Source organism: Notolabrus celidotus, chromosome 21, assembly GCF_009762535.1.
Source record: "Notolabrus celidotus isolate fNotCel1 chromosome 21, fNotCel1.pri, whole genome shotgun sequence".
NCBI classification, from domain to species: domain Eukaryota; kingdom Metazoa; phylum Chordata; class Actinopteri; order Labriformes; family Labridae; genus Notolabrus; species Notolabrus celidotus.
This window is the reverse complement of record NC_048292.1, coordinates 16,592,430-16,619,114: the sequence shown is the minus strand read 5'-3', so window position 1 is coordinate 16,619,114 and position 26,685 is coordinate 16,592,430. Positions and strand designations below refer to the sequence as shown.

Genomic DNA, 26,685 nt, shown 5'->3' with positions numbered 1-26,685 from the left:
TAGGGTTAGGGTTAGGGTTGTGATTAGGGTTAGGGTTAGGGTTGTGATTAGGGTTAGGGTTAGGGTTGTGATTAGGGTTAGGGTTAGGGTTGTGATTAGGGTTAGGGTTAGGGTTAGGGTTATGATTAGGGTTAGGGTTAGGGTTAGGGTTAGGGTTGTGATTAGGGTTAGGGTTGTGATTAGGGTTAGGGTTGTGATTAGGGTTAGGGTTGTGATTAGGGTTAGGGTTAGGGTTAGGGTTATGATTAGGGTTAGGGTTAGGGTTAGGGTTAGGGTTGTGATTAGGGTTAGGGTTGTGATTAGGGTTAGGGTTGTGATTAGGGTTAGGGTTGTGATTAGGGTTAGGGTTAGGGTTAGGGTTAGGGTTAGAACCAAACTCAAGCAAACAGAACCAGAACAAAACCCAAGCAAACCGAAACCAGAACTGTATCAGAACCAGAACCAAACCAGAACCAGAACCGGAACTGAACTGGAACTGAACCAAACTAGAACCATACCTGAACCAGAACCAAACCAGAACCATACAGAACAAGAACAGAACAAGAACAGAACAAGAACAGAACAAGAACAGAACCGTACCAGAACCGTACCAGACCTGAACCAGACCCAAACCAGAACCAAACCAGAACTGTACCAGACCCGAACTAGACCCGAACCAGAACCGAACCAGAACCGAACCGGAATCGTACCAGAACAGAACCAGAACAGAACCGTACCAGAACAGAACCAGAACAGAACCGTACCAGAACAGAACCGAACCAGAACAGAACTCAAGAAATCAGAACCAGAACCGAACTCAAGCAAACAGAACACGAACCAAACCCAAGCAAACCGAAACCAGAACTGAACCAGAACAGAACCAGAACCGAACCAGAACAGAACAAGAACCGAACCGGAATCATACAAGAACAGAACCAAACCAGAACCATACCTGAACCAGAACCAGAACCGAACCAGAACCATACAGAACAAGAACAGAACAAGAACAGAACCGTACCAGAACCGTACCAGAACCATACCAGACCCGAACCAGACCCGAACCAGAACCAAACCAGAACTGTACCAGTCCCGAACCAGACCCGAACCAGAACAGAACCAGAACCGAACCAGAACCGAACCGGAATTGTACCAGAACAGAACCAGAACAGAACTAGAGCAGAACCGTACCAGAACCGAACCGAACCGGAACCGAACTCAAGCAATCAGAATCAGAACCGAACTCAAGCAAACAGAACCAGAACCAAACCCAAGCAAACCAAAACCAGAACTGAACCAGCAAAGAACCAGAACCGAACCAGAAAAGAACTAGAACCGAACCGGAATGATACCAGAACAGAACCAGACCAGAACCATACCTGAACCAGAACCAGAACCGAACCAGAACCATACAGAACAAGAACAAAACAAGAACAGAACCGTACCAGAACCGTACCAGAACCGAACCAGACCCGAACCAGAACCAAAGCAGAACCAAAGCAGAACTGTACCAGACCCGAACCAGAACAGAACCAGAACAGAACCAGAACAGAACCAGAACCGAACCAGAACCGAACCAGAACTGAACCGGAATTGTACCAGAACAGAACCAGAACAGAACCGTACCAGAACCGCACCAGAACAGAACCAGAACCGTACCAGAACTGAACCAGAACCGTACCAGAACAGAATCGGAACAGAACCGTACCCGAACCGAACCAGAACTGAACTCAAGCAAACAGAACCAGAACCAAACTCAAGCAAACAGAGATCTTCAAATACAGAGTGCGTCTTTACACCGGTGCAATTTTTTTCAGAGTTTACGGTTACTCAAATAAAAAAACGTGACATTTTTTATATCAAACACTTAGCAGGATGAATATCATGATTAAGAAGGTACATTTTGAGTTTGAGTTGAGTTGAGAAACATTTGTGGCCATTTTTGTCATTCAGATCTATTTAGGTCATTAATGCACTGATCCTGTGATCATTATTATTATTTAATTATTTCAGTAAGGCAGCTTCCTGATTCCTTTGCAGGCTCTTTTGTTTTTTACTTAGCTCATTTTATATTTTTTGAGAAAAGAGAAAGCTGAGATGTTGCCCATCATTGTTACTTGGTTGCACTAATAAAGTGAAGTGCTGTACAGCTGTGGTTGCATTATTCTATTATCAATTTGCAATAATTTTTTAAGTATGTAAGAGATGATTTCATTGATAGCCACATGTCTTTCAATGTAGACTTCCACTGAGAGGAAAATATTAGACTATTTTAGGAACTGAATTAGGAACTAAATTTAGACTGTCATACCAGCTTGATCATCAATGAAAATGTCCTGGAAAATGATCTCTGGAAAAGAGTGGGAACCCTGAATGATAATTATCGTGATATAATTTTTCTCATAAATATAACAGATGTTTGATAGAAATTTCCCCCAACCACTGGAAAGGGGGCGCTAACAAGCCTTAAATGCTAGTTGCCACCCAACATTAGACAGAAGAAGAAGACTGCATTGAACAGCCAATCATGTTGCAGGGTAGGAGGTAGGCGGGGCTTAAAGACGTTTGGAGCGGAATGTAAACACAGCTGAAACGAGCAACAGTGGCATGGAACTTAATCCAGATACAAGCTAATAAACGGTCTGGTTTCTTCAACTTTCGCTCAGGAGAAAATATCTGCCTTTAAATTTAAAATAAATTATGATTTTATATTTATTGTGATAATTAGCGATATCGACTGATATGAAATATTTTAGCATGATAACATCATTTTCAGTATCGCCCAGCTCTAGGATAATGTACAGTGCACAGGTTGTTATGTAATTTAGAATGTCGGACTCTTTTCTGCACATTGATTTGATATGATGTGTGGGACCAGGTTGTCCATGTCATCAATTTTGCTTTTGAGGATTCATAACTGCTATTATGGGCTTTGGAAGTTTGGACCAGTCAGAATCAAGAATGGTTACAAAACAAACTGTTTACAGTGTAATACCTTTCAATGAAGCATTTTTAAAGTTGGTCTAATGTACTGCAGATAACATAGTCAGTTTCTTCCCCTCTAGCTTTTATTTCTTCAGGCGAGAATGATGCAGGACTAAGAATGTTGGATCAGTTGTCTCTTATTCTATCTTGTGTGAAGTAGATCATAGATCCTAGATCATTCATCATAAGTGCAGAAATGGTTGAAAGTTGGTCCCGTCACCTCCACCAGTATCTTTGATCAGCACTCTTTTTTTGTTTCTGCCTTTTTATGACTTTATTTCCTCACTTTCTCAATAAAGATTAACTAATCCAAAGGTGATGGGCCATAACAACATTATTTCATCCTACAAACACAGAACGCTGCTGTGTGATTGGATGCCAATGGCTGTTGATGCTCTTTAAAGTGAAACGTTAGAAGTGCTAAAGTTCATCCTGGGCGTTTACAGCCGAGGCCTACATTTAACAGAGTGTAAAGGGATAGTCCCCACACATTATGTAATAGTTTTATCTGGAACAGCCCTCACCCTCTCTCCACCCCACACAGGTCTGACTCTGTCTCTGTTAGATCATCAGTTACTGTTACAGTGTCAGGGCCTTGCTTTAAGACGTCATTTACACCCTGTGGAATCCAGAGCGACGTGCACTCAGACACACACTGAACAGCGACATGAATACGTGGATATAGAATGTTCCTGGGAATAAAAGCAGAAGCATCTGTCTGTATTTTAGAAAGATTTTGCAGGGATTTCAGTCAACACTTAAAGAGTGACTCCTATGCATCAACACATCAGACCTGTTTGTTTATGATGTTAACTCACAGGCTGGTGGATGTGCTCCAAATTAAGACAGGAACCTTAAGCACAGAAATATTCAACACCCCTCTCCCCCTCCTTCATACACTTAAAAAGCCTGAAGTTCATATAATCATGCACATAGACACTCTGTATTCACACTTGACATACAAGCTGCATAAGCCCTGCGTGGCCTCTTCGGCAGAGGGGGGTCAAATCCTTAAAAGTTCAAAGACTTCTGTGTCCCTTCAGGCAGACAGGATTGCTGATATATTACAGTCATTACTGATGAATGTCTCATGTTTCAAATTAATCTTCGCTACAGTTCAAAGAGCTTTTTACCGCTCAATCAATCAATCAAGACACACACACACACACACACACACACACACACACACACACACACACACACACACACATAATGCCACAAAGGAATTTAAGGAGATGTAACTTACTTTTCAAGACTTCAAATGGCATTGTTTTACGTTAATAATACATTTTGAGTATATTTTTATTTTAGATTGACTTCAAATCGATATTTCCTACTTTATTATTGTTGATTTCAGATATTAAAAAGTTTGAAAATCTTTTTTTTAATTGAATAAATGCCCATTGCTAACATTTTCCCTTGTCCCTCATACATAGTCAAACTCACTATCTTCTCTGTTGCACACATTGCAGCATTTTATCTGTCATGCCCACATATAGTAAGCACAAACACTGATCTTAAACCCCAATTTGTTTCTTCTCTGTCGAAACATGTGCCACAAATCTGTGTCAAGGGTTCAAAATCCTTAGATTCAGGCTGTTTATTCCACTGAATCCTCTAAACTTTGATATCAGACTGCTCCAAACCCTGCATACAAGATTAGCACTGATAATCTACCGTTGTTGCCAATGTCATAATAAAGCTGACGTAAACCGTGAAAAAACATTTTAATGTGATCAATGTCAACCTTTTGACCGGGAAACTTGGATCCTTGTTTTCTCCTTGTGACTTCTTTTGGATCTTTTTTCCTGTTTGGGGGACAAAGGAGGCTATTGTTTGTTGCTAATTATTTCAATCAAAACCACAATCAGTGAATGGAGCTTTATTAGGGACTTTGAAGCAGGTCTGCCTCAGCTGACCCAGGATTTGGGTTTTAGATTGGATGGTTATTAGCCTCTGAATAAAAGGCGATGATTTGTGATTTGACGGTTCAAAAACATGCACTGAATCTTACATTTTCCCTTTTTTTTAAGTGTAATTTTTCATTGTTTGCAGCATGTTTCTGTTCTCCAGCTGTCTCTGTAAGCTTTCAAAGCCTGGCATGTCATCATTTTTACCCCTTGGCTCCAGGTTTTGGATAATTCTTTGTATAACGTGAGTCTTTGTGAATGGCATGCTGCTCTGCGAAGGATTAACAGTTTGGAGGGGAAAACTTTAACACCAGAAGTTTAAATCATTATCCTCAGATTTCCTCTAATTATCTGTGGATCAGGACGGCTGAATCGAGTACTGAGATGTGGGAAAGAGAGAAAAACACCCCGCTATGAATGAAATAGAAGAGTTAAAGGAGAAATAAAGGAGGAGCTGAGGGAGGATGAGAGACGAGAGAGTAGAGGAGATGAGGCATGACCAGCAAAACATCTAGGGTAACGACTGCACAGGCACATGGTGTGTGTGTGTGTGTGTGTGTGTGTGTGTGTGTTGCACAGCCAGGCACAGAGAAATGAGACAACAGGCTGCACAGTGAGTGGCAGGCTGAGATGGCACCTATTGTAAACAGACGAGTACGCAGCATGTGCACACTCACACACACACACATTGGGGTTGTTATTGAACTCATCCAGATGAATGGGTTTGTTTGTGGTGCCTGTTGTGGATCACAAACAGAAAAAACTGATCCATATGTCCCTCATATCAAAGTCTGACACCCAATCATGGGGTCTTTTGACTTTCCTGCATGTATTATTAGTGTCACTGTAACTAATGACAGTTAGTTTTATTCTTTATTTGTGTTAGTGACAGTCTATTAAATGTAAGACAACAATAACAATCCTGATCAGTGTTTTCCTCAGCCCAGGGTGATGTCAGCAAATGTCTTGATGGTCATAGAGGAGTAAATAAACCTGAAAACATTTACATTGAAGAAGTGAGATTCAGAGACTTGTTGCCTGTAAATGATACTGAAAGAGATTCAGAAAACAGTTCATCACTTCAAATGAATCAATCACTGTTCAGCTTTACTGCCAATGCCACTACCCATAAGGCCACACGAGAGTGGAGTTGCAACAGGTGATTGTTTGGTGATCAGAAAAGAATGATACCTACTTATTTTGATTAATTTAATGATCTGGGTGGGAAATACTCACAATACCATACCGTACAATACTTTTCAATACCGTACAGTAAGATCTGGTGTGATACTATCTGATATGATACCCTACAATATGACGCAGTACCCATAATAACACTTATATCAGAAGACTGTGATGCTGCTTTGATTGATAACTTGTGAGACGCTCACATAACGGAACATCACATATCTGATTAAGTGAAGAATACAGATTGACCCTAAAAGGTAAAGTGCAGGGTTAATGTCATTAGTGACACCCATAGACTGTATAAATAATGTACGTAGTATCCGTGACGTCACCCATCTGTTCAATGTGCTGTTTTGAAGCCAATCGCCGGCGGGAGCCATATTGGAAATGCTGAACTCCACCTTACTGCTGTCGAGCTAGTGTGCATTATTTGTACTAGGCTGTAAACATGGTTATTTCTGCTGTAAAGATCGGCTTTCTTGAATTTGTGTGTGGTTTCTGGTACTTCAGGAGCCAGCCTCAAGCAGACACTCGAAAAAGTGCAGTTTTTAGCACCTCCGCATTGGCCTCAAATCTCTTGGGCAGAGGTTGCAGCTTGGCGGCACCATGAGGAGTCATCATGGAGGGATGCACTGAATCATAGTAGAGAGCGATTTTATTTTTCAATGAAAATGTTGATATTTTGGGCGCAAGTTTGGCTCAGTAGTGTTCCATGTACAGAAGCTGTACTAGTGGCCAATCTCCACTGTTCAAATCTGACTTGAGACCCTTTGCCCAGTGTCATTCTAGACTCTCTCTTCCAAGTTTCCTACTCTGTTCACTGCCTTGCCTGCTCATTACAGGTATGAACATGCTCAGGAACCCACAGCGACATGAGTCAGGACAATGATATATTCCTGAATAAAAACTAAATCCACCCCTGATGACAAATCTACAGGTCTTTTGCTGCTGGTTTAACAAAAGAGGCTAAATGAATGTCACTTTGGGCCCTTTGAAAAATTTGATGAGCATTTTCCTCATTAATTGATATTTTAGAGACCAAAATAGTAATACAATTGATTCTATAAATCTGTAACAACCTCAGTTAACCATAAATAAGCCATTGTATTTGTATGTCACTGCATTTCCCTCAGAATCCAACATTTCTTTTTGTCACTCAAATTAGAATACACACACATGAAGACACACAGCCCTGCTGACCACAATATGTAGAGTGGTGACTGACGGGGAAACCAAAAACCACCCCAACAGGAGGAAAGAAGGAGGGAGGGGTGAGGTGACGGAGGAAACAAAGAGCGAGTGAGGCAGCTGGAGAGAGAAACAAGACAGAAGAGAAAGAGATAAGATGATATAAAACACACACACAAGTGGAAGATAGGTGGAGGGTGTGAACAAGAGAACTTAAATCCGTCTCTTTTGTTGTTGCACTCTGCTGACACATCACTTTAAATGATAAAATCCATCACTTTCTCTCTCTCTCTCCCCCTCTGCAACTTATTCATCCTCTTTTCAATCATTCTTATTTACAACAGATGCTCCTTCTCTCTCTCTAACCATGACAAGCTGTGGTGAAGGTTTAGTAGTGAAACATGCGTGCGTGTGTGTGTGTGTGTGTGTGTGTGTGTGTGTGTGTGTGTGTGTGTGTGTGTGCGTGTGTGTGTGTGTGCGTGTGTGCGTGTGTGAGTGTGTGTGTGTGTGTGTGTGTGTGTGTGTGTGTGTGTTCCTGAGCATGAGGATGGATGTTTGCAGGGGTTTGTGGTTCTTAGCAGGAGAGTGTTTCCAGACTCCAGGGGGTCTGAGAGACACATTGGCTACATACTTGCGGAACACACCGGGCCCTTTTTTTTTCATGCACTTGGGGATACATGCACAAACACACACGTCTTAACCCACCACACATGAGGCCCTATCCTCCAGCACTGCTACACTGTAGGTCTTTTACAACCCCCAGAAACAAATCAGCTCTTTCACTCAGCCGAGCTTAATGTAATAATGATTTACAGGTCCGGATTTTTCTCCCCAGTTATAGAGCAGCATTCTTCAAAATTTGGGTCAGGGACTCAAAGGTTTATCAGAGAGAAATCAAACTGGGTCAACCCCACTTTTTCAGCAAAAGTTTATGGGTCACAGAGGTTTCCAAAAAAGGCTGCTTACATATGGCTCGAAAAAGGATGCTGCCACTTATTTTGCTTAAATGATTTTAGGCAGATTTATGAAGTTACGTTAGATTTTAAGGAGAAGGAGGATTTCCCTCAGTGTTTTGCAGAGCAGTGTTAAGTGTAAGTGTGTTATTATTCTCCCACTTACACTCCTTGTTGTTCTCGTAATGTGCAAAGTTGATTTCAGGTTGCAGCTGCAGACCTTGGACGGTGTTTATAATGCTTTCAGTTGTAAAAGGTTTTCATAAACAGGCTGTAAGAAGTGATTGACTTTGTTTTGAACTTGTTTTTGATTTGGTCATGTGGGTCCCACAGTTATGTAAGGCAGGGGTTCCTAAAGTGTGGGTAGGGGACCACTTTAGTTCAAACTTTTAGATCCAAATTCTGCAAAACTGCACAACACTAGGAGATGCCATCTGTCGCCTGTGCTCAAAATCAATATTGTTGATATATTCTTATATTGTTTACTTTTCTTATCATCCAGCACATATGAATGAAGTGTTTTCCCTCTCATGCATTTTCTTGTAGAAGAGCACTATTTAAAACGGGGGAACACGGTGCTAACAGAAAACTATTTTATCCACGGGTATTGTCTGTTTTTTGCGATGGGGTCATGTTCCTTGTCTGGCGGTCTTTCTAAAGCTGACATCACATTAATACTGCTGGAGTGGCAGAGAAAGAAAATCTACTGCATGTAGCTGCTTTTGTTTGTTATGTCAGTGGTTTAAGACCTGGATTATTGTTATCATGGATATTTGGTTGTGTAATATGTGCCAATCTTCTGCACTTCTGCTGCTTCATCTGTGTAATGCTGCTGTGCAATCAGCCTCATTGATGTAACTTGAGATTTGAATAGTTTGTTGAATGTTTTTCCACTTCAGGTTGTTTATTTGTTATAAATATAATAGAAAGATATCTAATCCAAATGTTCAACCTTTGATTCAGCAGCTAACATCAGGTCTCTGTAGTCTAAAACTTGGCTTGTCGACTTTATAGACTGTACACTTTCTTTAGATGATTTTATAATCTTCCCACCTACTGATGCTTCTCTTTCCTCCCGTTATGAATTTCTTTCTCTTATATAAACAAATCTAATTCACAGTTATGTAATGAAAATCCTGAGAAAACAGACAATTTTTTGTCACAGACAATCACATGCAGTCATTCTTGCTATATTTATACCTCAAATTTCCCCAAGAGAGAAATTGAGAGATTTGGTGATTTGGACCCCCTCTTATGGGTTTATCCACTCTAAAAAAAACTCCATTTGTACATGGAAGACAGTTTCTCAATTTTCTGGCACTTGTGTTGTCTTCTGTTTCCCCCTCCATCCATCTGGTGCTGGTAGTGCCACTCACTCGCAGGGGGGTGCACCAAACCAGGGAAGAAGACCAGAGCGGATGATCACTGAGCGTTCAAGCACAGTGGGAAGTCCAGACTAGACGAGTCGATCAGAGGGTATCAGCTTACAGCTTCTCTGCAGGAAGCTGCATAATGCTTTAACACTGCTGATTCGGTTTCTGCCTGCCTGCCTGTCTGGCTGCCTGGCTGTGTACAGTACGTGTGTGTCTGTGTCTTCATGTGTGTGTGTCTTCATGTGTGTCCCTGGGTGGTAGGACAGAAATAGGGCAGACATATTTAGAGGTGTCACTTGCACGGGGATGTATAGGTGGCTTCTCTCAAGTAAGATAAACGAAAAAGGAAGCAGAGCTTAGAGAGTCATGTTGGATAGACGTGTGTGTGTGTGTGTGTGTGTGTGTGTGTGTGTGTGTGTGTGTGTGTGTGTGTGTGTGTGTGTGTGTGTGTGTGTGTGTGTGTGTGTGTGTGTGTGTGTGTGTGTGTGTGTGTGTGTGTCAGATAAGAGACAGCAGATTTGAGTGTACAGGCTCATCTCGCTTAGGTGTGTTTCTGTGTGAGAGAGAGGCTTGCATGGAGAGTGAGAGGATATTTTTGAGGCGGACAAACTCAAGTCTCATGATGTTTTGAAGCTCAGAGAAGAAAAGTGACGGAAAGAAAGAAAGCAAGAAATGAATCCTTCAATCTTTACCACAGTTTTGTTATTCATGAAATCTTCTTCTAGATGCACATATTACTGTCTCTAACAAAGCCTCTTCTGTATTTGCAAGATGTGATCCCTGCCCATTTTGTACACTAGAATGAAGAAGGAAACATTAATAATGTATTAGGAAGCCCCTTTAGACCTGCTGTCTGCTCACATCTATGGACATGCACACACACACACACAAAGTAAGAGAGGGGAGAGACACACACACACACACACACACACACACACACACACACACACACACACACACACACACACACACACACACACACACACTCAAACAAAGTAAGAGAGGGGAGAGACACACACACACACAGAGGGAGAAGTAATCTTCTCGTGCCCTGAGGGAGGTGTCTAACAGAGAAACAGGGTGGTCAGGGTCTTTTCTAAGTGCTGCTGGGAAATGGGCTGTTTGCTTCCAGTCAGTCAGGTGACCGCCACATAACGTCATGTGACCACAGAGTCATGTGATCATAATAGAAAAGGAGGCTGAGCACATGCGTGGACGTTTTCTGTGTTGCTAATGGGCCATCATCAGTGGAGTGGTTTCTGCAGGATGAAGGGATAAGCTCTTACACACACACACACACACTTACACACACTCATATCTACACACATTAATGCACTTAGAAACACACTAGGGCTTTTAGACTTTCTCTCCGTGCATGTGTGTGTAAGTCATATGATATAGATGAGGCCCCGGGTTATACAATATGACAATATGAGATCATCGTCATCCTAATCTTTGAAGCAGCTCACAAGGTTTTCTAATAGATTTATAACCTTTCAAAAGACTTACACACCGTGACCTGACATGGCAGAATCTTTGGACCACGGATGATGGGATAGGTCTGGATTAGTGAAGTAGAAATACCACCTAATGATTTACTCATCCTCACTGTTATTATAGCATTAGAACGAACCACTATTTTCAAGAATTGTGGGATTTGGTGGCTCTGTATTTTTAAACACCATGAATCATTGATGATGAGCTTGTGCTTTGTCTCAGATGCTCTGCTCTAATGTGCTGGATGCTCTATTTTTTTTTACCTTCTTTAATTTTAATTTCATTTTCAAAGTACCTAAAAAAAACAACCCCAGGCAATCACTCACAACATTCAACTGTGCAAGTAGAAGTTCTCAGAATTTTTTTATTTTTTGTGAATGAAATATCAAAAAAGTTTGATTTTGAAAAACGTGCACCTTATCGCCTCTTATTTTCTATAGCACTGGTTGCCATGGTGATAATCCTGAGTGTAGGTGTCTAACCTCCAATGTCTGGTCTTGCATCACCTCATCAACCCTGTTGCTTTTTTAGATCCACCTTCATATTAAACCGGCATGTCTTGCTGTAGTCTTGCTCTGTTTTAGTCAATTATTCTGTCATGTATACTTTAACACACGCACGCACACACACACGCACGCACGCACGCACGCACGCACGCACGCACGCACGCACGCACGCACGCACGCACGCACGCACACACACACACACACACACACACACACTCACACACACACAGAGTCTGTGTCAGTCCAGCTGCTCCCCCTGTGTGTCTGCAGACTAGACTGTAATTTCATCCTCTGAAAGGGTCACAGACATTATGAAACACTCAAAATGTGTGTCATGATTTGCTCCAAAAATACACATCTCTGTTTTTTTCAGGTTAATTTGGATAAATCTGTCAAATTTGTTTTTCCACCCCTCTTAGATCTCCTGACATCAACATGTAACTGCAGCTTCTCCTGTGAAAATGTCACAATTTGTAGGAACAGTGTTAAAACCTTAGAGTAGGAGGAAGTTGCAACCATATTTGGGCAGAAATCCTTTCAGGATTGAGGTTTTGTCACTTGATTTTATTATTGTCGGGCAGCTGAGATCAAGTATATTTTTGGGTTAGTGATGTTCTGAATGTGTCAGCTGTGGTTAGACACAGAGCTGGTGAAGCAACTGGAAATGGTAAAGCAAATAAGCACATATCTCACTCCTCGCACACCCTCACTAACACTGATGGTTAAGAAGTGTTGAAACAGAGCGGATTGAGTAAAACATGAATCCCCTGTTTGTCTCTTCTCGTATTAGTATGCAAATAACTGGTGACATGAAATCAAACACAGGCCAGACATGACTGGATGCACGACTCCTTTTACACACATGTAAAAATGCCCACACATACACACTCACACTACTTTACAAGACTTGACCCGCCCACTCTGCCCTTTGCATGATGTTTATTGAAGTATCAGTGGTGGGGCTGGAATGCCTGTTAAACTCTGTGTGTAGGACTTCTCTGAGACACCAGTCTGCCACAGGATGGAAGAATGTCAATCGTAACTCTCACTGGGTGGCTATGACCGCTACTACTGTAAAAAGACTCAGTTAAAGCCTGGTGTCACTGTTACAGAGAAACAATGAATAACTGTGTCTATTGTCGGGGGCCAGTGAGGGATTGTGTCTTCCCTCAAGTAGAGCGTGTTGTGATCTAAGGGAATGAGATGACACTCTTTTTGTTGTCCTCCTTTGCTCTCATGTTCATATAATATAAAGAAGACACTCAAAGCTGAGATGATAATCAGTCTGTGGATTCATTTATCAGCAACAAGTTAAACCTCCGGTGATTGTAAAACAGACTAAAATCAACATGCACAGTTGACAGATGGTATCTAGAGGCTAGATGCTCTTTGGCAGTATTGTTTTTTTATTTTTGTAAAGTTATAATTTTGGGGCTTTTTGCCTGTAATGGACAAGAAAGCTGAAGAGAGACAGGAAATGTGGGGAGTAGAGAGTTGGGGAAGACTTGCAGCCAGGAGTCTAACCGGTGAACTCTGCGACAAGGACTATAGCCTCTGTATATGAGGCGCTTAGACCGCTAGGCCACCAGCACCCCTCTTTGGTAGTATTTTGACCAGCAAATGGCAATATCGGCTGTTTTCGAAATGACCTGCTACATACTACCTACGAATACTGCGTTTGAATCATAGACTGTATAAAATATGGACGTAGTTTCCGTGACGTCACCCATCTGTTTCTGAAGCGCTGTTTTGAGGCTAGTCGGCGGAGGCAGCCATATTGCTTCTGTCGAGTGGGTGTGACGTAAAGAGGTGGGCTTTGAGCCTCCTAGTCAACAGCTACAGTGTTCCCACCTGTCAATCAAGTCAGCTGTGCCTCTCATTGGAAGACTCGTAATCTCAATATCTTTGAAATTGCTGCGTTAGAAAAAAATTCACCCCCCGTACAGTGTGTACCGATAGAGAAATGATCTATCCAGAATACACTCGTCTTATGTACCAGGCTTTAAAAATGTTTATTTCTGCTGTAAAGATCAGCTTTTTTGAATTGGTGTTCGGTATTTCCGGAGCCAGCCTCAAGCAGATCCTCGATGAACTACAGTTTTTAGCACTTCCGCATTGGACTCATATTTTTAGACCAAAGGCTGCCGCTTGGTTTGAATTTAGTATGTAATAGTATGACTGTTCTGTTGGATCTGTTTTGCAGTATGCTGGGCCAAGCATCACTGGATATTCGGTGTTGGAAAGCGGACGTAAACAACGGCCAAGCTGATTGCGAAACGGCTTCTGTAGCATCACTTATGATTTAAAAAGTGAAGAAGTGGTTTATATGGTGTTTAATAATATTCACATCACCTAAAAACTGAGTGCCCCCCGTTCTGAACGTTAGCACTGTGCATTGTGGGAAACAGTACGTGAGGCAGACCGGTCCGATGCATACTGTGAAATTTTCCCGAATCAGTATGACATCCGGGGAGTTTTGGCAAACTGCAGATTTTGCTCTTGTTCACATACTAAATACTACATACTGAATCTTGGCCAAATCAGTACTTACTGCTCATATAGTAGGCTGTTTCGAAAACAGCTTAGTCTGGTTAAACTAGCATATAACCTAACCTGAGCAACTTGTTACCAGCAGAGGCATGTGGACCTTAACCTGCAAGGATGAAAGGAAGGCTGGTGGTGCTAGCTCTGCTAATGGTTGCCATACTAAGCAGACCAATTTGACACTGTTTCCTTGCAGACTCCTGGACCCAATGTTCTAAATAACAGTTTGAAGATGTCCCCTTGGAAAAAAGTGATGAGAATGTATTAATCAACCCCATGATTGATCATTATATCGTGACATGATAGTCAGATAATCAGAAATTAAAAATGATTACAGCCCAGGACTCCACGATGTGCTATCTAGTGACCAGTTTATTTCACTCCTATTAGATTCAGTTTCCTGTAACTGTAATTTAAAATATAGAATATTATTGACACTTATTATTCCATTACTGATTTTCTTTACATTAAAGCTCTAACTCATAATTCTGATATTAAAGCCAAACAGCAGAAAGCACAGTGCGATATACTCTGAGCTGACAAAGGGAGATCTCCTTCAAAGCATATTTATACCAGAGGAGAAACCAAGCTGAACCAACAAACTAGTATCTAATGCTATTTTGACTCCTGAGCAACATAAAATCAGTTTATTTTTAAATCAGTTTGTCACAAGGTGAAGCTCACAGAGATAAAGCATGCTCTGTGGTGATAAAAAGGAACCACATCAAAATAGAGCCTCAGACTCGAGTCTAATGGATGTTTGTGGCTTCTTTGAGCAAAGATGAAAGGACAGTCAACTGTTTTATCCACATCCTACTCCGGTGCTGTTTTATAATGTCATCTAGTTCCACTTTCTGAGAGTGCCTTGTTCCATATTTCAGCTGCATTTGTATTTTAGTAGCATGTTTGAAAGTTGTCAGAAATGTGTTGTGGATTCTGAGAGTATTTCTCTCCTCCTCTGCATTCTGCTCTTCCTGTCTTGTTTTTGTTCCCCACTTAATGAGCTTTTCTCTCTGGCCCCCCAAACCATTTTCCACTTAATTCGATTGCAATCACACTCACTGTCTAAGTGTTGCACTATTAAAAGAACATGCTTTGTTTCTGTTAATGCTTAAATCTCTGTAGACGGCAGATCAACAGCGCTGTCTAAGTTGTTTTTATGACTGATTTTCTTCCTCTTCTGTCCCGGTTTGTAGGATCGCAAGCTGTCCAAGTCGGAGCGTCAGCGCTTCAAAGAGGAAGCGGGGATGTTGAAGGGTCTCCAGCATCCTAACATTGTCCGCTTCTATGACTCCTGGGAGGGACCATGCAAAGGAAAAAAATGTATTGTTCTGGTCACTGAGCTAATGACATCTGGCACGCTGAAAACGTGAGTATATGAGGGATGAATGATTCTCCAAGATGTTAACTCTGTGACCTTTGTGGATCAAACTATATTTAGCTGTCCAGAAGTTGTGCTGTCTTCCCCTCTTCACACATAGTTGGCAGGGATTTGATCTTCTTCGTGTTTTCTACTTGAGCAGGGTAGTAAATTGCACATAGCCTGTTATGCAACATTGGCTCAATTTATAAAAACATAATCATGGTGGTCACGTCAGTTGGACTATAGGCCATAATGTTGCTGTTATAGGCTACTTTCTTGTAGGCAAGGCAAGGCAAGGCAACTTTATTGGTATGGCACATTTCATATATATATATATATATATATATCAGTCTTTGATTTAAAAGAGGTGAGAGTTGCATAAAGACTAAACGCTGCTTCACCATGTTTCGTTCTGACTCTAGGGACTGAAAGCAGACCAGTACCTGATGACCTCAGAGGTCAAGGTGGTTCATAAAGTAGCAGCAGATCAGCAATGTATTTTGGGCCTAAACCATTCAGTGCTTTATAAACCATCAGCAGGATTTTAAAGTCTATTCTCTGACAGACAGGAAGTCAGTGTAGAGATCTAAGAACTGGAGTAATGTGGTCTACTTTGTTGGTCCTTGTTAGGACTCAAGCAGCAGCATTCTGTATGAGCTGCAGACGTCTGATGGACTAGTTTTTCTGCATCCTGCTGAGACATAAGTCCTTTAATCCTTGATATATTCTTAAGGTGATAGTAGGCTGACTTTGTAATTGTCTTAATGTGGCTGCTGAAATTAAGGTCTGAGTCTATGACTACACCAAGGTTTCTGGCTTGGTTTGAACATTTCATCATTGCAGATTGGATTTATAAGCCATAATGTGTCGTGATGACAGATGCCGGTTCAGCCTGTTTACATAGAATCTAACAGGTTTTGGCTCCTATACCGGACCTGAGAAGGAAAACTGGAACTACTACTCCAGCTAATTTGGACATGCACGTCAGACCAATTAACCCGAAGCTGTACGTGCAATTCTTGGAAACAGAAGACTTCTAAAATCAACCCTAAAGTGAGAAGTGTCTTTGTTACAGAAGGTGTTATCAGTTGACACATGCAAAAACATGTCAATACTTCCCTCTCTGCAAAGGAGAAAAACACTTGTAGGTTATTTTTTCACTCTTTATGAAGTCCATCACTTTTTACAGTGCATAAACACATGCACTTACTTGAAGTACAGACTCTGAAACACCTCGTTTCCCCCTTGCTGTTGAAGAGCACTATCATTACACACGATGACTCACCTCCAGTGCTTTGTTTTGTTTTTTACATACACACGCAGTTATGTTGTCCTCATTCATGTCAAGCCAATCTGCAGTTTTCCTTTATTTCCATCTATTAAAATGATCTTCCAGCGTTGAAGCACCTATATCCCAGCAGGAGATCAGTGCTAAGTGCAGCTGCTTTTGGGTCAGCTTGTGCGTCTGTCTCATTGCATGTACAGTATGTGTGTACGTGTTTATGTGCGGTACGTGACCGACTAAGGGCCTTCTTTTGTTAGTATGAATGTCTGTTCCATAATAAGGTGTTCCAGGTGTCAAACACACAAGAAAGGTTTGTCAAACTGAAGGATCACTGTAACTTGTGACAGGCTGTACTGTACATATGTGTGTTTCTTATGTAAATAGCAGAAGCTTATGTCAGCGGACCACTGATGGCAGTCATTGTCCACGCTGTGACCGCATGACAGTCTTTACAGAATAGATGTGAGTCTGTGAATGTGATTGTTGGGCTCCTGACACAATAAAAAGGCTACAGTAAATGTTTGGCATGTGGCGCGCGGCGTGTCCCGTGCAGCGCGTCCTGGGGACATCGGCCCACCTGCCAGCTGCTGCTTCTGCTGCAGATTCCTCTCATTCCTGACAGACAGAAAGAGGGGAGAGGGGCAGAATGAGGCGAGTGGGGAGCAGATGAATGATTAGACTGATGCTTGTGTTTTCAGAGAGTTTTTTGGAAGAGATGCAGAAAGAAGAGAAGAGAAAGCTGAGGTGTCAATCAGCCGGAGAGGCAGGCATGCTGCGAGATCAATAGACAAAAATAAAAGTAGATACTTAAGTCAAAAAAAGCTAAACAGAGGGGTTGATGTACCCATGAGCCACTTGGGACCACAGAGTGAGAGTACAAGTCTATCATTGCAGCACTTCTAAGTCCAGTAGCGCCCTCCACTGGACCAAACAAGCTTTAAAAATCTGTTTAACGCAGAAGCTGAGCAGCAGCTTTCATCCTGCAGCTGTCCACAGTTTCTGATACAAGATAGTAAAACATTAAGCACAAAACATTCTCTAGCTTTTCCAAAAGGAGGAATAATCAGTAAAAGGAATTATTGTACTAGAAGACTGTAAAGAATGAAGCATGAGTGATTTAAATATTTAAATAAGACCTTGGTAAAAAATGAGTCACCTGAATAAAGCCTGCATCAAAAAATGCCTCGGCAACATTTATGATAATGAGGGGATAAAAACATCGTCCCTGTCTCTTTTTGTCTGTATTCAAAGTTCTTTTACTCAAATATGCAGCATCAAACAACAAAAGAAGAAGAACATAGTAGCAGCTGTTCTTTAAACCATCGAAAATAACCACCAACATTCTGACTTACTTTCTTCATTCTGAACAATACATCTAGGAAAGAAAGTTTCCTCAAATGCAGACGTGGTCTAATGAGTGTGTACCCCATGCATGGACATATATGAACAGGGTCAGTGCTTCAGGGACTTGGCTGTCATCCAAATGAATCCTGTAAAAGGAGAAGGGCCTGTTGTACACTGGAGAGGTGGAAAAATGAAAGCGAGATGATGAGAGGGAGGACTGATAGGGAAGGAGGGAGACAGTGAGGATGGAAACACTGACCAGAGTGTGCTCAGGGTATTAGGCCCCCCTTATCTATGTGTCTCCATGTATGTGCCTGTGTGTGTAAGAGACAGACAAAGAGACACAGACACATGTGATTGTACTTCTCCTGTGTGTCTGTGTATAAATAGTTGCCATTCATGCATGACAACGTACTGTATGTACTGTTCACATTCTGTGTATTCATATGTACCCACATGTGTATTTAGGTTGTGTTGAAAGGGGAGCACGGTTGAGTGGCTGTGTGTAGGAGAGGTGCTTTGTGCAGCGTCACTCCGACATCACATGCCACAGGGTTTAACTTTTCTGTCAACGCGGTTCTGACTTCAGACAGAGACGGGAAGAAAGCGGAGGAGACGGGCGCGGGAGAGGAGGCTGGTTAGGTACAGAGGAGGAAGAGAAGAAGAGAGTGCTGTTACTTAAGAGATATGTGAGAATGAAGAGGGAGAGGATGTAGTTTAAACACCTACGTTTTTCTTTTAGATATGTCTACTGAGAAAGTCCTTCAAACAGTTTCTAGCAGTTGTAATTTGTTCCATGATGCCCTGAAGGCCATCTCCCTGATAAAGTATGTGAATCCGCCCTGATATATCCGCCTAATGAATACCTAATGAATTCTTCTGTTACTTCTTACAACACAGATAAAGAGGGAAGCCTCTACCAAGTACTCAAGCATCATCTCAGTTAAAGCCAGTTTTAGAGTTTATCCCTGCAGTCATCACATGTGAGCATACATGACGACACCTGCAGCTTCATCCCTTTCTGAACACTAGAAACATTTACACCTCATCAGCTCCTGTCATTTTATAATTCTACAACAGGAGATGAAGCTGTAATTGTAGCTAAATAAGTGTGTGCACTACAGCTCAACTATTTGTTCATATTTTCATAGCAATTAGATTCAGTAAATGTGCCTAACGTGACCCACTTCCTCTCACTTGTGTTCTGATTTCATTGTCTCGTGTAGAAGGGAGGGATGGAATCTCTGCTCAAACGAAAATAGCAATTTAAGGACCCGAGTGTTTGGCAGAGTGCGGCACTTTTGATGGGCTTTTCATTGTTTTCTGACAACTTGTAGACCAAACAATGCTTCTTTTTCTTTCCTGAAAATAATATTTAGCTTGGTGTGCTGGTTACAGTTTGGGTGTGCAGTTTTCAAGGGAAGGGGCTGACTGTGAATTAGAGTTGACGTGATGCTTTAGTCTACAAGAAAGACCAGTAATGCAGAAGTTCTGCAGAATAAAATACCATACAAGAAGATATAGCTTCTACAGAGCAAACAGAGTCCTAGCTACTTGTCTCAGCTTACCCTTAAGTGAAGACAGATCTACAGTTACAGCGCTGTTAGATCAGCTGTTCACTGTCAGGATCTGTGCATACAGTAAGTGAAGCTGCCATGATACTGGAGCCTCTCTGATGCTGCTGTGCAATGGCGGGTGGAGATAGCAACGTTCTCTGCAGGGTTGTAGGTCAGTTTAGCCACCTGCAAGTTAATCACCAGCACCATGTTCATATATGGTTTAACAAAACAGAAAAAATATATATATTAAATTATAATATGTTAAAACATTAAGGGTGAGTATTTTGAGCTCCAAGTGCTTTGATCAGTGCCAAAATATGTATTTGCTCTGCAGCAGGTGTTAGCCAAAACGATCTGAAATGTTTGAAACCAAAGCAATAATGACAAAGCAGATGATCTCCTTTGAATCCTCCTCATTGGCAGGACTGGCTGAGGATGAGTCAGGAATGCATTCTGCTTATTCCAGGTTTTATTTTGAATTGAATTTAGCTAAAAAGCTGAGGAGAGAAAGGCAGACATGACTGGAGCTGATTGCGGAAATCTGGAGACATTTTGCTCGGAATTCAAATATGAGCTTATCAAGAGCAACACTAAGATTAATTTGGAATCACCCCTCAAAGCTCTAAAAATATGTTATTACAACCCCGCTTCATCTAATGATTGCATCTAATTTAATCAATAATAACAAAAGTGCCAAATAGTTGACTAAAAGTGAAGGAGAATCGGTAAGGACACACTGGTATGCAGCAATGTTCCACTCAGAGTCATGTTTCTGGGGTCACTGGGTTTCTTCCAGTTTCCTCCCACATTCCAGAGTGGTACAAACCAGGTGGACTGGAGGCTTCACGTCACCCACAGGTGTGGATCTGTGTGTGACCTGTCAAAGGGGTCTCTCTAATTTCCATACTGTGTTAAGCTGGGAAAAGCTCAGGACTCATAACTCAGACAGTGGAAGTGGAACAAGTCAAGAGAAACTCCAACGAAGAAACCATGTTACTGCTTTTTCACTCAAAGTTCAACAACATTTACAAGAAAGCTTTCTGTACAGTCTATTCTGTGTTTGTTTCTCTGTACCCAATCTCATTTATGTCAGTATTCATGGTGCTTCTATTTATGGAGGAATTGTCTGACGGTAATCCTCTGGCTTTGTTAGACTTCATCTTTAATTTAGGCTTTAATTAAAGGCATAGTTTGCGTTTGTGACTCTTACACGCTAGTGTCTGCCTTGTGTTACCTTGTTTTGGAAACATTAATTCTCCCTGCAATAATTGTTCTGTAGAAGACGATCAAAACAGTTCATATTGACACCTGAGTGCCCCTAAGTCCTCATAAATGTTATTAAGGAGATATGAGATGCACAGCAGGGCAGCTTTGTGATTAGTGGTTTTGTAGCGTTTGACTTTCAGAAAGGAATCCAGTCATCAGCAATTGTAACAAAAAGCCACTTGACCTGGATCTTTAGCTGCTGAAAAGAGTTTATCTGGTTGAACCTGCAGCTCTCTTTATGTTATTGTACACTGTATACTGTTTTGACTGACAAGCTTCTATATGTGCCGTCTCCTTTGTCCTGCAGCTACCTGAAGCGTTTCAAGGTGATGAAAATCAAGGTGCTGCGTTCCTGGTGCAGACAGATCCTCAAAGGCCTCCACTTCCTTCACACCAGAGCCCCACCCATCATACACAGGGACCTGAAGTGTGACAACATCTTCATCACGGGGCCCACAGGTTCAGTGAAGATAGGGGACCTGGGTTTGGCAACGCTAAAGAGGGCCTCGTTTGCAAAGAGTGTTATAGGTAAGAGAACTTGTGATTTATGATTAAACATTCATACAAAAGCAAAAGAACCAAAGAGACACAGTAAAAAAACTTGTTAAAAATCAGCAAACTAGATACAAAATGAAAAAATAAAGGAACCCCGACATCAAAAAAGTAAAAACAACACAAAACCCCAAAACCTAAAAATACGTACCCAAATATTATAAGAATCTAAACATCAGTGGAACCCTAAATCATTTAAAAAAAATACAACAAAGCATGCAAAAAGAATATGAACAGAAGAAACAAAACAGCAAAAGAACCCAAACAACAAAGACCCACAAACTAAAGAACCCAAATATAAAATGAGAAATAACCAGAACAGATCTTAAGAAGAGAACCCAAACAACAGTGGAACCCAAACAGACAAAGATTTCAAACATCAAAAGAACCCAATAAACAAAGATGGCAAAGAGCCCAAGAATCCCCCCCCCAAGAACAAAGAACCCTCAACTTTGAAAGAACAAAAGCAGAAAGAAACCAAAAACGAAATGAACACAATCATTAACGGAACCTGTTTCAGAACCCCAAACAACATAGGAACCCAAACAAGCAGAAGAACCAACATATCAAAATAACACAAAGACCAAGGAAACAAAAGAACCCAAACAACAGAAGCCCTTATATCAGCGAAGGAACACAGAAACCCATAAATCTATAGAAAACAGACAACAACAGAACCCAAACAGCAAAAAAACACAAAAAACAAACAGCCAAAAGAAAGCTAATTACATAAGAAACCAAACAACAAAAGAACCCACACATCAAAAAAGCCCAAATTACAGAGGAACCTAAAACATTACAACCAAACAAAACAAAAGAACCCAAAGTTTATAACAACACAAGAACTAATGGAGTACAATCACCCAAGAATATTGCCAGATTCACAAGGCAATATGTATCAGAATCTCTTCCATGCAAACATACCTGCCTTTAGACCTCTGAGGGTGGAGAAAGTGAACTGACATAACTTATGTGTTTGCAATAATAACAACAGCTTCGCACACATACCGGTCCACGCACACGGTTTCATGAGAGCACAGACACAACATTTTGTACAACTACACACGCCTACTACACATTAAATTTACTGCTTCTTAAATGTCTGGTCGTAAAAGCGAACCACAGGTATTCTCTAAGTGAAACACACACTATCCACCCTGCTAGTAAGCTAGGATTAAGCTGTCTGGAGATATGATGGAGAGCACACACTGAGCACACACCCTGCACATACAGAAATACACACTCACACTGAGGCTGTGCTTCATCTTTAGTCTAGTTACAAAGCTGACCACAGATATTCTGGTATTCACACATATTCTCACACTCATTTACATGAAAGTGCATTTTCTCATGCTCTGGAGGCCAGACTGAAATGCTTTGTAAATCTCACAGCTGCTTTGTAGTAATTAAGCAGACCTCAACTATTTGGACCCTTGAAGATATCCACAAACAAACATACATGCTTAAAAGGACAACATTGAAAAAAACAATCCGAAAAGCCAATGCATCAGCTCTTTCCTAGAACACAGTTCCAAAGAGCAAACTCTAAACTGCTCATGCTTTGATATACGAAGTAAAACATTGTGACTGGAAATAGCAAAATGTAATAGCTTGTTGTTTTCTCCTCTCCTTTTGAACAGGAACTCCTGAGTTTATGGCTCCAGAGATGTATGAGGAGAAGTATGATGAATCTGTAGACGTCTATGCCTTCGGGATGTGCATGCTGGAGATGGCGACCTCAGAGTACCCTTACTCCGAATGCCAGAACGCCGCCCAGATCTACAGGCGGGTCACAAGTGTAAGTCTGACTTTCCCCTAAAGCAAAAGTAACAGAGAGGGAACGATTGCAAACTTTGGAGACCTGTTATTGTGACATTCTTATGTTTATGTAACAGTTGTTTTAATCTCCATCTTCTTCTAGCAGCTTTCTCTGCCCCCCCTCACCACTTGTTTACAGACTGTATTAATACGTTTGGCATGAGCTGCAGGAGATCCAGTCATATGACTGTGTTTTTTTGAACTTGTTAGTCGCTCTCACTTGCTCCCCGTTCCGTCTCAACTCTCTCCCCCTCATTAAAAATGAACAGTAGTTATGTAGGAACATTAGACAGTTGTTTTTGGCTGCACTTTTTTTCTCCATCACTAGAGAGCAACATGTCATATCAGGTCAAAACAAATGATACCTCCAAGAATGTTCTAGTGGTGGGACAAACCCTGGAACTTTGCAGAGTGATATTAGTGAGACATTTGGAGGGAATTAACGTGCAGTAAAACTAAATATCAAATCAAATGTCACTGGCTTAGAATTAGGAGAATACAAAGAATAGTTGTTGTTTTGATGGCTTGTAATGTTGAAATGGGCTGTTGACAATAACCTGTGCCTAAGACTCTAATACAAGCAGTTTCATTTTCTTCAACCTTGCCTCCTTGTTCACAGACAAACGTAGCTCAAAGTGTGATATCTAATTCCACTCATAGTTTTTGTGACATTTACAGCAGTTAGGAAAAGTTATCTGACTGTTTGTTGGAAACAATATGAGGAGAGAAAAATAAGACAGACACCAAAACACAGACAGACAGAGAGACGATAACAGATGCAATCAGAGGCTGTTTTAAGTTGAGTGCTGCTGAGGTCATCACCCAAACGCACACACGCACACACGCACACACGCACACACACACACAGCCACAGACTCACAGAGGCAGATGAGAGCTTTCTCCCTTTTCTCCTCACAGCACTGAGCTCAGCTTTGTAAAGGCTGACAGTGATGCTCAGTGGACTAGAAGAATTTACTAGAAATCTCTTTGTCTTTCTCCTTTCCCCGTCTATTCTCATCTATTCCCTCTGTTATCGCTCTCTTCTCTGCAACCATCTCATGTTTTATTTAAATTCCAGCTCAAGGAATGCGAGAAATCTAAGAAGTATTTGTTACACTGCTGTATATTTCCTAAATTACATTCAATCTTTGCTAAATCATTCATATCAAACTAATGTGGAATTAGCACATCCATCCCTTATTATTCGTCTTGTTATAAAAGAGACAAGCTGTGCTGTTTGTGGGGAATGAGTGAGTGCAACATTCCCCTCAGCTGAAACAAGTGCATCAAAATTTAATGGAAACTTTAGACACACGCTGGCAGCTATGGGAGGTTTAATCTCCTTTAATTTGCCGACTGAAATTTAAATGCAATTTGTCCATTATACTTGCTTTAAAAAGATTTGTTCCTTAGGTTGTTTTGTTCTTCAATCATTTGCCCTAAACTAAACAGAAAATTCCAATTGACAGGATTTGGATTAAGATTTCCTCCCTGCCTCTGATCACCACTGTGAGAGAAGATGAAAATGTGTCTTTCTGTCTGTCTGCTGTCATCTTTCTGTCTCTCAATCTCTTAATTCATTGAAAAAGCTTCATGCATAGAATAAATCCACACAGCATGTTTCAATATACATGTCTTGCCCTCTGTCCCTCTCCATATTATCCCTTCTTTCGCTGGAATCACATCATCTACCACTTCAAGGAATATTTAATTACTGTTGCGTCCTCAGTCCTTGGGTTCACATCTCTATTAGTGTGTTTTTGACTAGAACGTAATCACATTAATCTTATATGCCAAAAGCAAGAGGTCATTATGCTGCTGTGTGACAGGAAAACATGATGTTTGAAAACTTCACTTGTCTCTGTTTGTTACTGTCACACGCGTATACACACAGACACACAACCTTGTGACAACCCCAGGGAGCCCCAGTCACCTGCTCCCTTTTCATTTCACGGACTAATCCTCCCTCACGGCCCCTTCATTTGTCCCTCTGTGTCCTCACAAAGTTAGTAACCTCAGATAACCCCTGATTTGTAAAAAATATCCTGTATCAAATAAGAGAAAGTATTACATTCCTGTTCCACACTTTTGCTGTGTTGTCATGTAAACTGTAGCATATAGCCAAAACTAGACTTACTGCCTCCGTGCACCAGCATTTAACTGTTGATGGTTACTACAGTAAGACTCTTGCTGGAACTGGCGGGTCACCCTTTCACAGTTTTCACCTTTTAACCTTTGTCATTGCATTGTACACATTAGGCTCGTAGACATCATCCTAAGCTGATGTCTGATTCAAAATATGCGGCTCTATCTATCTAAGGAATTAAAAAAATATCTGGTACCAATCAAAAGGTCTAAAATGTTTTATTTGTTCCCTTCTAAAAATGCAGGAGAAAATTAAAATGAAAGTTCTTAACTTAAGAACTTGACTTGGGGGATCCCACATTAGTTTCATGACAACATAGCCTTGTGTTTGTATTTGTGTCTGTATAGGAAATCCTATCCTGAACCTTATACTATTTGTACTCCTATTCTTATTCCAATTCCTGCACCTCCACCTTCTCCTTCCAACTACTATTCCCATTCCTTTTCTTATGAAATTCCTATTCCTAGTTTTGTTCCATTAATATTCCCATTCGTATTCTGATCTCTGTTCCATGTCTACCTGTTTCAATTATTATTCCAATTCCAATTCCTATTTTGTTCCATTTCTAATCCTATCCCTTTTCTTATTTTTTGTTTAATTTCTATTCCAATTATAATTCCCATTCCTAGTCTTCTTCCCATTCACATTCCTATTTCTATCCTTGTTACATACCTTTTCCTAGTGCCTTTCCAATTCTTACCCCCATTCCTGTTCCTATTTTAATTCCTATATCTATTCCTACTCCTATTCCTATATCTATTTCTATTCCAATTCCTATTCCTATTCCTATTTCTGTTTCTATTTCTATTTCTTTTCCGTTTTCATTTCATATTCTGATGCCCATTCCTATACATTTTTCTTTTTTTCTATCCCCATTCCATTTCTAATTTCTTTCCTTTCCTATTCCTATTTCTATTTTATTATCCTACTCTGTTTCGTCATATCACAATTAACAGGAAAGGAAAGTTGGGGAAATAATTGAAAGTATTTTTGTATTTTCAGACACAATCTACTAAACAAACAGTTGTCTAAATAATTGGATAATTACAACCATTCAGGTGCTGTCAAGCCAAACATTTTTGCAAAGCTTTAATAGTTTAACGTTACTTCATGTTAAGAAATGATTGCAAGCAAAAAAACAAGTCTAATCACTCACCTAGCATGTACAAAATGTTTCTTCAGTGCCTCATGGTGTACCAAGTATAAAGCTCATTCCATCACTCTTATGTAGT

At 40.9% G+C, this 26,685-nt stretch overlaps 1 protein-coding gene across 1 annotated transcript in view; it reads left to right on the top strand.

Annotated features, from left to right (window-relative positions):
• The window catches only part of wnk1b (WNK lysine deficient protein kinase 1b), a 117,428-nt gene that overhangs the window by 50,545 nt on the left and 40,198 nt on the right, over positions 1-26,685 (top strand). The window contains exons 3-5 of the mRNA XM_034673650.1: positions 15,317-15,489; positions 21,245-21,465; positions 23,130-23,287. Of these exons, the coding sequence (XP_034529541.1) occupies positions 15,317-15,489; positions 21,245-21,465; positions 23,130-23,287 (552 nt within the window). The remainder of the gene's footprint in view (positions 1-15,316; positions 15,490-21,244; positions 21,466-23,129; positions 23,288-26,685) is intronic.